Source organism: Drosophila persimilis, unplaced genomic scaffold (assembly GCF_003286085.1).
Source record: "Drosophila persimilis strain 14011-0111.01,24,50 unplaced genomic scaffold, DperRS2 tig00000000-arrow-pilon, whole genome shotgun sequence".
Taxonomy (NCBI): domain Eukaryota; kingdom Metazoa; phylum Arthropoda; class Insecta; order Diptera; family Drosophilidae; genus Drosophila; species Drosophila persimilis.
The window spans coordinates 4,399,436-4,413,077 of NW_020825288.1; the positions used below are offsets into that span (position 1 = coordinate 4,399,436).

General features: G+C 46.2%; 4 protein-coding genes and 1 non-coding gene across 5 annotated transcripts; 2 read left to right on the top strand and 3 right to left on the bottom strand.

The window, feature by feature from the left end:
• Nucleotides 1-5,165: 5,165 nt before the first annotated feature.
• On the bottom strand, nt 5,166-5,283 carry LOC6594925. The gene has a single exon (XR_048025.2). It is a non-coding gene; the product is annotated as a U5 spliceosomal RNA (small nuclear RNA).
• Nucleotides 5,284-5,699: 416 nt separating this feature from the next.
• Nucleotides 5,700-7,823, top strand: LOC6594924 (nucleosome assembly protein 1-like 1). Its single transcript, XM_026994651.1, has 6 exons — nt 5,700-5,876; nt 5,946-6,112; nt 6,177-6,300; nt 6,882-7,110; nt 7,171-7,253; nt 7,313-7,823. The coding sequence occupies exons 1-6, from the start codon at nt 5,802-5,804 to the stop codon at nt 7,505-7,507; spliced, it is 873 nt and encodes a 290-aa protein (XP_026850452.1). The 5' UTR covers nt 5,700-5,801; the 3' UTR covers nt 7,508-7,823.
• Nucleotides 7,822-10,664, bottom strand: LOC6594923. Its single transcript, XM_002019985.2, has 5 exons — nt 10,398-10,664; nt 10,065-10,338; nt 9,883-10,005; nt 9,662-9,823; nt 7,822-9,599 (listed from the first exon to the last, which is right to left on the bottom strand). The coding sequence occupies exons 1-5, from the start codon at nt 10,643-10,645 to the stop codon at nt 8,166-8,168; spliced, it is 2,241 nt and encodes a 746-aa protein (XP_002020021.1). The 5' UTR covers nt 10,646-10,664; the 3' UTR covers nt 7,822-8,165.
• A 430-nt stretch (nt 10,665-11,094) lies between these two features.
• On the top strand, nt 11,095-12,385 carry LOC6594825 (28S ribosomal protein S22, mitochondrial). Its single transcript, XM_002019984.2, has one exon. The coding sequence runs from the start codon at nt 11,122-11,124 to the stop codon at nt 12,301-12,303; it is 1,182 nt and encodes a 393-aa protein (XP_002020020.1). The 5' UTR covers nt 11,095-11,121; the 3' UTR covers nt 12,304-12,385.
• On the bottom strand, nt 12,271-13,533 carry LOC6594824 (zinc finger protein Helios). Its single transcript, XM_002019983.2, has 2 exons — nt 13,384-13,533; nt 12,271-13,321 (listed from the first exon to the last, which is right to left on the bottom strand). Exons 1-2 carry the CDS (start codon nt 13,414-13,416, stop codon nt 12,347-12,349), a joined length of 1,008 nt encoding a protein of 335 aa, XP_002020019.1. The 5' UTR covers nt 13,417-13,533; the 3' UTR covers nt 12,271-12,346.
• Between the last annotated feature and the right edge of the window lie 109 nt (nt 13,534-13,642).

Below are 13,642 nucleotides of genomic sequence, written 5' to 3' on the forward strand. Positions count from 1 at the left end.
CTGTCCACCCGCAGGCTAAAGCATTCTAAACAGTCTTCGCTCTGTGGCTTTCCATCTCCCAATGGCTGATGCTGATGCTGATGCTGCTGCTGCCACTTGTGCTGTTTTCATTTTGTAAATGATTTCATTATGTGCCACAAAACGCCCCCTCATCGATGCTTGGGGGTGGTATACGGCTGACCTGGGATGGATGCTCTGTCCTGGTGGCCAGTGGCAGGCGCAAGGACGACGATTTTGTGTCCGGCATGGCTCCACTCCTTGGTGGCAATTTATTGATAATTTAATTTGACATTTGCGGTCCTCTGATTGTCATGATTGTTTTCATTTTAATCTTGTTGTTTTCCCTGTCCATTTTTTTGTTTTTTTTTCCTTTGTTCCTGTTTTCCTTTATTTTCCTCCCTACTTTTTATTCGCCTTTTTTATATGCAATGTGTATAAATTGTTTGGTGCTGCGAACCTTTGGATATTTGCATTTAGGTTTTATGCTCTTGTTTTTCAGTTTCGCCTTTCATCATCGTTATGGGAGGAGGGACGAGGAAGAGGAGGACGAGGTGGCGGAGGAGGAAGAGGAGTAAGGAGTGTTCTTTTACAAATACTATCGATGGGGCGTGTTGACGGGCATTTACATGCTGTTATGGCTCTTTAAAGGATCTCTCTATTAAGCTTTTGTTTTGTGACTTTTCGCCGGCTTTGCAGATGCAAATTTGCATGCGAAAACAATGAAATTCCGTTGGGTCCTTGGGTGTGCTGCTGTGCGGCTGTCCTTGCCTTATTGAAATGTTCACTCGTCCTTGCAGGCCTCACCATAATACACACCTTGAGGAGAAATTGGGGGCTGGAGCAGCCCGAGCAGCAGCTACAAAATGTAATGTCCTTAATGATATTGCCAAAGGAATTTTAATTAAACTATTTCCTGCTTCAACTGGCGCCCACTCAAAACCCCTCCACACCCACACCCACGCCCCCCTGCCATGCCTTTCGGGGCGTGGCCTAAGCAGCTTCAAATGTGCACAAATATTGAAATATTTATGGAACAGCCAGCCAAACACATGAGCAAAGTAAACCCTATCCAATCCGATACGAAACCCAGCAGCAGCAGCAGCAGCTCCATCCTGAGGCTCTTGCTCTGCCCCGTAATGCAATTTTAATTTCTTCCCGTCGCACAGCAGGTTGGCAGGCAGGCAAATGTCAGATGTAGGATGGTGGAGGTCATGTGGCAGGGCATCAGCTGTGCAGCAGTAATACCCGCCCTCTGCTGATACTCCTGCCCCATGCCCCTGGTTCGGGGCGCCTCGTTTCCGTCAGCTCTCAGCCATCATTTCCGCTGCTCATTTTTTGACTGACTTCTGACAAATTTGTATAGATTTGCTTTATGTTTGTCTTGTGTTTGTCTTCTTTTGCTGATTTGATTGTCGAAATGATGAACAATTTTCGATTGTCTGTGTCTCTGTGTGTGCCTTTTTTCGGTGGCAATCAGCAGAAAGGCTGGCAGGCAGGTCCGCAGCGGAAGCCCTCAGATGTTGCACCTTCCACACAGTGCTTTAAAGCGTTTCTTGAATGCCAGAAGCAACATAAATTGCGGCTAGAGACATTTAGGAGGGGTGGGGGGGTTTGGCGAACATTGCCCCAAGTTTTGCGCCACTAAAACTTTGCATCAATATGCAGCAGCAGTTGCCCCCCAGGACGCCACACGCCTAGCCACCCACCCACCAATGGAAGCTGGAAATGCAGCCATAAGGAAATTTCATTATTACCGCGCTTACACGCTAATGAAGCATGTAGAATATCAATGTATATAGTTGTGTGTGTGTGTGTGTGTGTGTGTGTGTGAACTCTCACTCATCCACTGCTATAAATGCACTGAGATAAAAATTTGTCAATCAATTTATATCTCTACTTTGGATGATATCCAATGGATGATATTCAATGACACTTAAGATACAAAACATGGCTCTGAATAGCTCTGAATATCTGTAGGTTCGGAAGATTCGTCGAATAAGAATTTAACGATCTGATCTTGATTCAAGACTATTCCATTATTCTTCCAGAGATATGTATTCTTGTCTTACCCCACTTCTGCAGGGTCCACCATTTCGATCCAATATTTTTGCGATAACCTTTCGTATCATTCCTTGTACCTTGAGCTTATCTTTCTATAGACCCAATCTTTGCTAAATATTCTGTAAGGCCTCAAACTATTATTCGTTCCTGTCCTTCCCTTTATCTTTTAGCCACAGATTCCTTATAAGAATTTAGGAAATTTCTCTTCGCATCATTCCTCATTCGGAGTCTCGCCATTCTTTGCTCATCTTTGCAACGTCTTTTCGTTTTTCTCAGTGTGAATCTATTCTTATATATGTGTCTATGGGTGTGCGTATGTGTGTGTGAGCGTTTCTAGTTTTATTGCAAATGTGTGTAATGAATGTAAATTAGTAAAAAGTTTTCAGCCAGAGGTGGGGTTGGGTGGAGAGGTAGATGGGAAGCGTAAGAGTGAGGGTGAGACTGAGGAAAGCTTTTGCCAAACTATCCTGCGGCTGGCAAGGATCTCTTTTATGTACATGCGAGTGCGTATCTGTGAGTGTGCGTATCTGTGATGTGTGTGGCTTATGAATAGCATTCGAATTAGACAAACTGCAGGTGTGTGGATGTTAATTATGAACAGCAGCGCATCCACGCACCCTGAAAGGCGGCGCCTGCCAGGACGTACTCCACCGGATCGACACTCCACTGCCGCTTGATGGCACTGTACTTCTTATCCCCAAAAAAGCAATGGCCGTCTAAGCCAATTAGTGGCGATATGCAAATGCGCTACTCGCTGCAGGTTATTTTCCACAGTTTTCTAACTGTTAATTATCCCTTAAATAATAACATTTAATGGCAAACACAATTCCGCACTTTGAGGCATTAGGCGGCAAACTTTAAAGTTCTTATTGGGGGGAGGGAATGGAAACCCAACAGCTGCAACTTATTAGATGCGTTGTCTGGTTTATGCAAAACCAAAGGCAACATTGGCCCCTGTCCGGGACCCTGGAACCTGGAGCCTGGACCTCGGACTTAGACTCAGACTCGGACGGCACCTGCCTCGTGCAGCACAGCAGAGTCCTCTTCTGGTATTCAACGCCTTGTACCGCCCCCTAGTTCCATTTAAAATAAGCAAAAGCAAACTAACAAAATTCGTTTATCAACGCCATGCTGTCTGCAGCTCAAGGAAAGTTCAACCAAGGTGCAAAATAATTTGTTGCAATCAGCTTAGCCTGCAAGCTGAGGATGGCCCTCATGCCACAGCATGCCACCATCCCCATCCGCCCCCGACCCTGGCCAACAGGGGCCCCCAAGTGCGAGTGGGAGGTGGCCCGAAAGCCGGGCAAGTTTTCAATTTAAGTTGAATTATTATGACCTTAATTAACACGTCGTTTCATCATCAAATGCTGCACTACATCTTATGCTTTTGTTGTAGATATTTTTGGCATGAAGGTTGGGCTTTCCACCTGGACGCAGGAGGATAGAAGACGGTGGTGGTTTGGAGGATGCGGATGTGGATGCGGATGCGGACGTTAAGCTGCTGATTCGATTTTCTGCAGACATGCACTTTTGCCAGAAAGAAGAAGCAGCTCCATGAGCTAGAGCATCTCTAATCCCAGCGCCAAGTAACTGTTGCTCTGACTCTGGGTTTGGGGCTCACAGGGTCTGGCCTGGCCTGGCTCCGCCACACTGCCTCTACCTCTGCCCTGGTCTGGGCTGGTCTGGTCTGGCTCTGGCCTGGCCCGTTCAGGGTTTTACTAATTTTGGTTTTAATTAAATTCAAACTATGTTGACGCTGCTGGCACTGACGATGTGGATGATGGCAATGATGCCCCTGAATGCTGATGCTGATGCTGATGGTGATGGCGATGATGACCGGCTTCCATATTACTTATGTAGCTAAATTCTGATGCACCTTGTAATTGAATGACCGAAATGTAAATTGAAAATGCCAGAAACAGCTCAACTTCCAAGTTGGAGCACTTAAAGGGGCAGCATAAATCTGGGCACAGGACCAATAGCGAGACGGAGAAAGAGAGAGTCATCATCTGTTGTTCCTCTACTGCTGATATTTGCCTTATGATTTCTTTTTAATTTCCCAGAGGTATTTAGGGGAAAAATTTAATAATATCAAATATGAGGACAACGCGGAATGGACGACTACTACGAGTACTATGGGTATGGGCCAGTCCTGCGGATTCTCTGGCCGGACATGCGTGCCCCATAGCACGAGTACATGGACTTTTTCATGTGTATTTGTGAGCAAACATTCAACAATGCGATCTCCCCCACCCCATTCTGCCAAGCTGCTGCTGCTGCTGCTGCTGCTGCTGCTGTGGGATTCCCCGTTGTGTGTGTCTGGACTTCCGCTTGGCTAAATTTGTTTGCACTTTTTCCCCGCTTCCTGCCACACCACCCCACCCCACCACACCCCACACTCATAATTTCATTTTGAAATGTTTGCCTAAGCGACAAAAATGTACTTATTTTTTGCATTCATTTCTATGTAGTTTTGTACCCTGACATATGGCACTAAGCCCGCTCCACATTATTATAACTAGGCTGGAGTCCACTCCAATGTCCGATGGGGCGTCAAAAGACAACAGCTCAGAGATGGAGAATTTGAGAATTGGAGAACCGAAAGCTAGGTCCGGCCCATTAAACAGACTCTGAACACTTGGCAGCACTCAGCACGTGATTTGCATACACTTAAGCAGCTGAACCAGGTCCTGCACCAGAATTCTCCTACCCACCAGCCCCCAACCCCCAAGCCACACTTAATTACATGCCAAATGAAAAGTTCGAAGAAATATATAAGGAAAAACCAAAAATAGAAACAGGAACAGCACCAAAAATTAAATGTGCGTTAAATTGACAGTAAACATGGCCTGCATTTCAATGACACCAACCGAAAACGAAAGGGGTTCTTAAAGCCATGAAGGAGCATGAAAGCCCCCATCAATTCTGAGAAGAAAATCCCATTCTAAAAATACATTTTCGGGGAAATTCTTTAATGAAGAATAATGTTCCATTATCGTTCATCTATAACTTTTATCCAGCCATCCCTTGGATACTACAATCTTCATTTTAGAGAACCTATTTGAGGGGTCCTGTTTCTCATGTATTGACTATGGCCCGGCAACAGATGTCACCAGGCACTAAACAAAAATTTAGTTTAGACTCATTAGAGTGTCCCTCTCCACGGAAATCTTTAGTAAAAGGCGAAAGATTTATTCGACAATTGAAGAGAAACCAGAGTGATTTAAAACCCCGAAGAAGCTGCCTCTGTACTTCACATGCACTAGAACCAGTTGGGAATTATAAGACATCGCACCCTACAAAGGTACTCATGGAACATGGAATATTTCCTTTGAATAAGTATTTTGCTGGATAGCATAAAATTCGGAATCCGCCAGATCGGACCTCTTAAGTTTATACATACTCAAAAAGATTTCAACAAAATCGGATCACTATATCATAGGCAACTCTATGGCAATGAAAACACGAAACATTTTTTGTGAATTTCGGAGACAAAGAGTGCCTTGACAATTTTGAATAGGCTTGTGTATCACATCCAGTATAGATATTCTCATTACAGAGTCGGCAGCCGAGCCAAGACGATCTAAAGAAAGTAAAAAGATATTTGAAAAAAAAAAAATTAGAAAAATTGTCGAAAAATAAAAAGTGAAAATTTTGTTTGAAACTTTTTCGAGTGAATATAGTTAGTGAAAGTGAAAAAGTAAAGTTAGTAAATTAGTAAAACTAAATCTTTTGTCGGCATGGACGCCGTTCGCAATCCTCGATCTCAATCGGCAAGGGCCAGGTGCATCGCCGCTCAAAAATCTCAATTGATGGTAAGTATTTGGGAAGGAGGCTATTATCTGGACATCTGTGGTGAATGTTAAATGGGATGTGCTACACAGAATGAAAAATACAGTGAGGAAGAAAAAATGACGATCGCTGAAATGAAACAGCTCTACCTGCAGACCATCCAACTGGATGTGGAGCTGCAGCGCGAGATCTACAACATGGAGAAGAAATTTGAAAGCAAGCACAATGAGATATTTGATCAGCGCAAGAAGATCTTGCAGTAAGTCCCTCAGCCACCCCAATCCCAACCTCTGTTCCCTACATAATTCTGGTGGCTTCCTCAGGGAATTTAAGAAGAAGAACCATGGTGATTCCACGCCTAATGAGAACGTGACCAACTTTTGGTTGCGTGTGCTGAAGGCCTCTTACACGGAGTTTATCAGCAAGAAAGATGAGAAGATTTTGGCGGTGAGTATTAATACGAAATTATATATTATAATATGACATTTAAGGCAAAGTATGACTGACATTTAAGGAAAACTATAGCTGGTGTTTAATGAATAGTATAACTGACATTTACTTTATTGACATACCTGACTACGGGATTACATATTATTCCAATTTATAGAATTCAATTCTGATTACAATTCCATAATTTCAAAGGTAATCAAAGGTGCAGCTCCTTTCCTGCCTTTGTTCCATAGGCAATATTATTTTACACATGTTTCAATTAATTCTAAGAACATACATACGAGGAATATAATGCCGTCCCTTTAGGCAATAAATCCCTTTACTGTAGGAATGCGATCTTTCATAAACATAAAAATCATCATTCGCATTCTGATTCTGAGTCAAACGAAGGCCTGGCCCCCGCAAAGTCAATAAATGAATTCTCAGAAAACCAAATGGTCATCGTCTGTGTTGTTTTAAGCAATTCAATACTCCATTGCAAATTCTCATGGGTACTAGGCAGCTGTTGTTTTTCAAGTGCTTAATGCCATCCAAATCTGCATATCCAACAACTTAGTTTGTACTTTTTTCTACCACAGTATTTAACCGACATACGCACCAAGCTGCACAGCGCTCCGGTGGTTAAATTTGAGGTGCAATTCCATTTTGATAAGAACGAATACTTCAGCAATGATGTCCTAGTGAAGACCTATTACCTCAACTGTCAACCGGACAGTGATGATCCGCTATCATACGATGGCGCTGAGATCTACAAGACTGAGGGCTGCAAAATTAATTGGAAGCAGCCCAAGGATCACATGAACAATGGTAAGAAAGGGTAACGTAACTGATTGATCTGATTGATTGAACCATCTTCGAATGGAACAGATTCTGAGCAAACATTCTTCGAGTTCTTCAATCCACCAACTTTGCCAAAGGATATTGATGATCCAACCTACTGTGATATTAATGTAAGATGAGTAATTCTTTCGTCACGGCTTAACTTTTTATACAACTTTATCGTTTATAGGCCATATTGCAGAATGACTTTGAACTTGGCTTTTATCTGAAGGAGCGTGTAATTCCCAAGGCTATTATATTCTTCACAGGCGAAATAGCCGACTGCCAGAGCTCTAGCGAGTCGGACACAGACTCTGATGACACGGATGAGTCGGATGCCGAAGAGGTGGAGGACGAAGGGTCCTCCAATGGCGCCGATAAATAAATACAGAACCTTTACATACCTTACACATTCATACACACTATGGTTTCTACTACACTACTACTACTTATACTACACAGTGCAATGCGGGTTCCCACACATGAGTTTTTACAATATTTCATGGCTTTTCTTACAATTTCAGGAGAGATACCAAATAAACATTACACTTGATACATATGTCTACACATACCCAAATACAAAATATTTCAAAGCTTTTCCCCCAACAATTCCAAAGAAGATACCAAATAAGCATTACACATGATATACACATATGTTTCACACGTAAAACTACAAATAAACGTTTCATTATACCAAAGGATTGTTCACGTGTTTTAATGCCTAACTATAAATGATAGGGTTTATACATTCATCCGGGCCCGACGCTATACATATCTTCGAGCCTGACGTATAGTACAAGAGCGTTTAGTGTGTATGGTGGGGCGGGGGCGTAATACTAGAGGGGCTTGAGCTACAGCACTTGCTTGTAGACAGCCGTGGTTGTGGTTGCTTTTTTTCAGGCTTGGCCATGCTTCCGTCGTCTCACTAAAAGTATTCAAGCCAGGACGTGCCATAGGCGAAGAAAATACTCGTACAACAAAATACAAATACAATTGGATGGGAGGTTTGGAGCGGACTGTGTATCCTAGTTTCAGGAATTCTTCTAGGCCACATCGTCAAAATCGAATGGAGGCGGAGGCGATGGTGGTGGCTGCTCCTCGTCGGGTGCATCATCCGGTGCATTGCTTGGTGGTGCCGGCTGCTCAGGTTCTTCTGGTTCTTTCGGTTCCTCCGGTGGCTTAACATCCTCATCAATATCCAAATGCGCAGCCACTACCTCGCACTCTGGCTTCAATTCCTTGAATTTACGCAATCCAATCACCGTAACGCCCGTGCCACTCACATCGATGAATACTAGGAAGGGCGAGCATTGTACCAGATGCTCCAGTGTGTGGTTGGTAATGTGCTGATAGTTTCGCAGTGATATCCGCTCGAGGCGGTTGTCCGGTGACCGGTTGATGTTGCGTATCCAGACGACGTCCGGCTGCACGGGTCTGGCTGCTCGCCCAAAACTGTAGATGGCCCGATCCGAGACATAGTACTGCGGTGGTGGGCCTGGATTGGATGTCTGGCGGTGGCGCAGTCGGCGGGCATAGTCTCTGTCCAGGGGATCCAACATGTTCCAGAACATTGGATGGTGAACCACCTGGTCGAAGTTGCCACGCGCCAGCGAACGCCGCCGCGCTGAGTGCATGACAAGCATTGGCTCCCTGATGGCTCCCATGGCCTGCGGGTTCATGTAGATGACTTGATCGCGTCGTGGCAGGAAGCGGCTGTGTGCCGGATTATTGCCGCGCCAGGACCTCAAATGGTCTGCCATCTGATCTAGTATGGACTGCATGTTGGGCTGTGGATTCTCGCCAGGGCCTTGGCCCCCGGGCACGTAGACGTAGGCGCGTGGTGCCGGTCCAACTCCAGCCCCAGCTTCGTCTGGTTCAGCGTTGTCGGCCTGTTCCGCGGCCGGTGGCATGCCCTGGCGCACGGCGGCAACACTTGGCAGGGCTATCACCACTAGAGGCGACCGCACGGGAGCATTGGGATCGATACCGCCGCTGTGGCCGTTGCTGCGCGGGGCTGCACTGTCGGACTTGTCTGACGAGGACGCTGACGCCGAAGACGTATCCTCATCTTCGGACTCGGAGGACAAACACACTCGCTTTCCCGAACATGATGCACTGGACGCTGGCGCTGGTTCATCCGTTCTTTCGTCGCTGGGGTCCGAGTGGAATATCTCGTGGCATTGCCTAGGCGCATCGGAGGACTCAGGCTCGTTAGGGTCGATGCCCCGTGACATTTTGTAGGTACGCAAATGCGCCATAGCAGCGCGAGATGTGGACGGCTCGTCGTCATTTAGCACTTTCAGAGATTCCGATTGCGATGTGGCAGCCTCGTCATTTCCATTGTTCACCTTTTCAGGCGATGCCGCTTCCGACGGCGGATTAAGTGGGGATTCCAGCAGTAGCTCCTTAAGGTTCTCAATAGCACTGAAGCATTGCAGATCCGAGTTATTTATGGGCGTTAGACGCAGATCGAGCACCTGTTGAACGAATTGAAATAGATTTCTCATAACAGAGACCAATATCAATGCCGTTGACAAACCTCTAGCTTCATAAAACCAAATCGTGCCGCCATGCTGCCGTAGGGCACAAACTTGCACAGCATCTGGCAGCCCTTGAGGCTGAGGCGTCGCAGCGAGGGCAGCTTGGAGAGGGCCATGATGTAGTATGGCTCAAACCAGTTGTTATCCTCGATGCTGAGATCCTGCACGAGGCAAGTGAATACATTAAGAGCTTCTCAGAGCTATGATCTGCTCCACTCACCTCCAGGTTAACCAATTGCATCTCTATCGTATGGAATATGCTCTTGCCCTGATCCCCAACTTTGACACTGCAGTCCTTGAGCTTGAGACGCTTCAGAGAGCCAGGAAACTGTGTAATCCGTATCTACATTTTGAAAAGTAAGCCATTTATAATTAAATGTTACTTTTTTTTATCTGACTCACATATTCAAAGTCCAGGCTGACGCCCTGCAGCTCCAGCACCTTCAGCTGTGTGGCCACTTTTGGAAAAACAGTGGTCAGGGTGCAGGTGAACTGCCGGAACTCGCCCGCAACATGCTGCGACGATGGCGGTCCGCAAATTTTAATTGTGTGGGTCTTTTCTGTGGCACGACCCAGTATCTCCTCCAATATGCCCAACGGCAGGGGGCCGTTACTGAGATCGATTCCGTGCCAGAACCGGTGATCCAGCAGCAAGTTCTCCAAACGCGGCGAGCAGCTGACCAAACAAACGACAAAAGAAGTGTATTGGAGTAGTCTCTTGCCTTCGCGACTTACTGCATTAGGGCCATTATGGATGGCGTGTCCAGGTGCTTGAAAATCTCGTATAGAATTTCATCGCAAAAGCCGAGCAAGTGGTGCTCCTGGAAGTCGTCCCCTTTTTTGCGTTGTTTTGTCTTCGGCTCGGGGCGGTAGTCTTGGACAACGGATATCATGGGTGCGGCATCTTTCAGTGCAATCTCGCTGGCCGAGAAGCGCCGCTTTTGCGCTGCAACAAAAGCGCTGCCCACATCGGCGTTATCCATTCTACCCGCTTTTAATGAATGCTTTTCTTGCAATTTTCAATTTTCCAGCTAAAATGCAAGTAAGCAGTGGGATAAAATATACGGTCTGACTCTCGGAAAAATACCGTAATATACCGTAAATATACCGATGAAGAAAGAACTTGGTCCACTTATCCCCTCTTTATTTAAACAGGATATCAGCTTGAGTCACTTGAAGGTCCATCCTATCCATCATCTTTACTTGAAAAACTTTCCCCTGTACTTAGAGCAGATTCAAGTTTCATAATTTTCGTGGAGAGCACCCACTGGTCAACAGTGGGTTAATACAATCGCAATGGACCAAACAATCAAATTTACTTGACATCTACAGTATATGTAACTACAAATCGCGGTTTCCACAGGTTTTATACAAGAACTGGAACAGTGCTGTAAATCGTTGCCAAACACTGAATTTCCGACTCGTGTATTTTGTTGCCGTTTTAAAGAATTGAATTAAAATGTCCCTTTTGAGGTACGTGCGCCGGCTGAATGCCTTGCAAGGCCTTCAGCACTGCCGGCGAGAAGTTTCCAGCGCACCGGCAAAGAGCGCCACGCTCAAATACGACCAGGATCCGCAACCGCTCTTCACCGATAGCGAAACCCAGCGCCTGCTCCAGTCCATGACGCAACTGCAGTTGGACAAGGTGTTCCGCAAGAGGACTGTGAAGGACAACAGGAGCGAAACCAAGTTTATGACCAATGAGCAGCTGGAGACGGAGTTCCTGCAGATCATCGAGAAGGCAAAGCATCTGCTGAAGATGCCGCCTATCGTCAAGATCAAACAAGACACGGAGCGAATCATTGCCAAGGATCCGGCACTGAAAGACTTTGCCACCACCAAGTACGTGTTCACGGACATTACCTTCGGTCTGCCCCACTCGGAGCGCAAGGTGGTGGTCCGCGAGACTGACGGAACCCTGGCCTACGCCTCGCTGGACACGACCAAGCGAATGAATCAGCTTTACTTCCCACTGGAGGGCCGCAAGTCCTACACTCCGCGCATGTTCGCGTACGAGGAGCTACTGCACAAGTGTCTGGAAGAGCACAAGTATGAATTTGTGCTGGACAGGCTCACCGTCCAATACGAACCGTACGAAACCGAGTTTCACAATCTCTCTGCGAGAGTTTTCGAGCATTTAAACGAGTCAAAGCAATTCGATCTGCTGCGTTCCACCCGGCACTTTGGCCCCATGGCCTTCTTCTATGCCTGGCATCGGTGTATCGATGATCTCTTGTACGACATGATCCGGCGGGACTACCTACACAATGCCGTAGAGCTCATTGCGCTGACCTATAAAATTCACAAAATTCCTGTGGAATATACGGAAACGTTGGCTAAGCTAGAGGCTCTACATCCCACGCCCGATGAGAGCGCACTCTCCGAGCTGCGGGGATTCCTGCGAAGGCCCGAGGAGAAGCAGGGCATCGAGCAGGAAATCCATACGGCCATTGGCAAGACGGAGCAGGACTTTGCTGCCGACGACATCAGTTTGAAGTTTATCGAGGAATACATTGCCAGCGAACATTCGCTGAAGAAGGTGCAACTGGAGCTGGCCGTCCAAACGCTGAAAGAGATCAATCTGGAGAAGCTGCAGCTGTTCCAAGGATTGAAGAAAGCGCACGGCGTGCAGGCATCATAAGTGCTTCGATTTATTGTTATTAATTTACATAAATAAATATCGTTTAGGCCAATGATGAGGGCTTGAAGAGTTTCTTTGTCAATTTTCTGTGATGCGCCTGGATGCAGTTGAACCTGTGAATGCCGCACAAGCGCTCATCGTTAAACTTCCTCAGACAGACGGTGCATCGCTTGAGATTGCCCTTCCATCGCGAGGCCGAATGCTTGTCGAACAGAAACAGGGCCTTTGCCTTGTTGCAGCCTTCCTTTTTCTTGCGATGCAGAAGAAAGGACATGGCAGTCCTGAAATGCAGACGACACTCCAGGCAACGATAGAAGGGCACTTTGTCGTGTGAGCTTAGGTGTTTGTACAGCTGTGGCTGCGTTCTGCACACAACATTGCAAAACATATTCGGACACTTGAGGAAAATCGAAGGCTTCTTCGATGGACGGGAGCGGCAGGTGAGATTATGTCCGAGCAGCAGACGCTCGTGATCAACAAACTCTCCACAAAGGCAGCAGAGTACTTTCGGCCCATAGTGCGTGACAATGTGACTCTTGTGATGTTCCAAGGATCGGGCCACCTCGCCGCAGACCAGGCACTCCATCATTCCGTTCCGGATAATCAATGTGTTCTCACCTACAAATGTGATGAACTTGGATTCCTCGTCCTCCTCGCCACTTGACAACTCTCCTTTTCTCTCGGTATCCATTTGTGTTTCTTCCCACTCGTCTGTGTCGCATTGCACTCCCACATCACATGTTTGCTTTTCCTCCGTCTGGATAGCGCGCTCGCGGACTGGGTTACTAGTCTCCGGTGTCTTCTGCGGGCCATTGCGGCTGGGCAGTGGCACTATCTTGAGAGGTGGGCGCTCAACCTTAGCCGCCGGGGCGACCATAGCACTCTTTGTCCGAGTCCATGGCTTTTTTATGCGGGTTGTGAGTATCCTGTTTTCCAGCGCGTAGCGTGGTGTGATCAGCTTGGTTTGCACGAATATGAACTCCGGGAGTTCAAAGACTCGCACATTAATCGGTGTTACCTACGAAACAGATATATAATTCTCAAAGTTATTGAAACTTGTACATAAATCATAATTTTTACCTTTGCTGGAATTGGCTGCAACGTATTCGCCATTTCCAGATAACAAAAACAAAGTTGTAACAAATGCCAAAATAATTTAAGGCCGTTAAGAATAAATTTTCTTCAAGATTGGCTAGTTTTTCGTCCTTGCCTTAATTGTGTTTTGGCTAAAACAAGGCTTAAACAAAATGGCCAATTTCGAGGAGTAAATAGACAATTCCCAGACAGTATGACAATCCAGCCCTGGTATTTCAGATTAGTGTGGCCCTGTTCCATTATT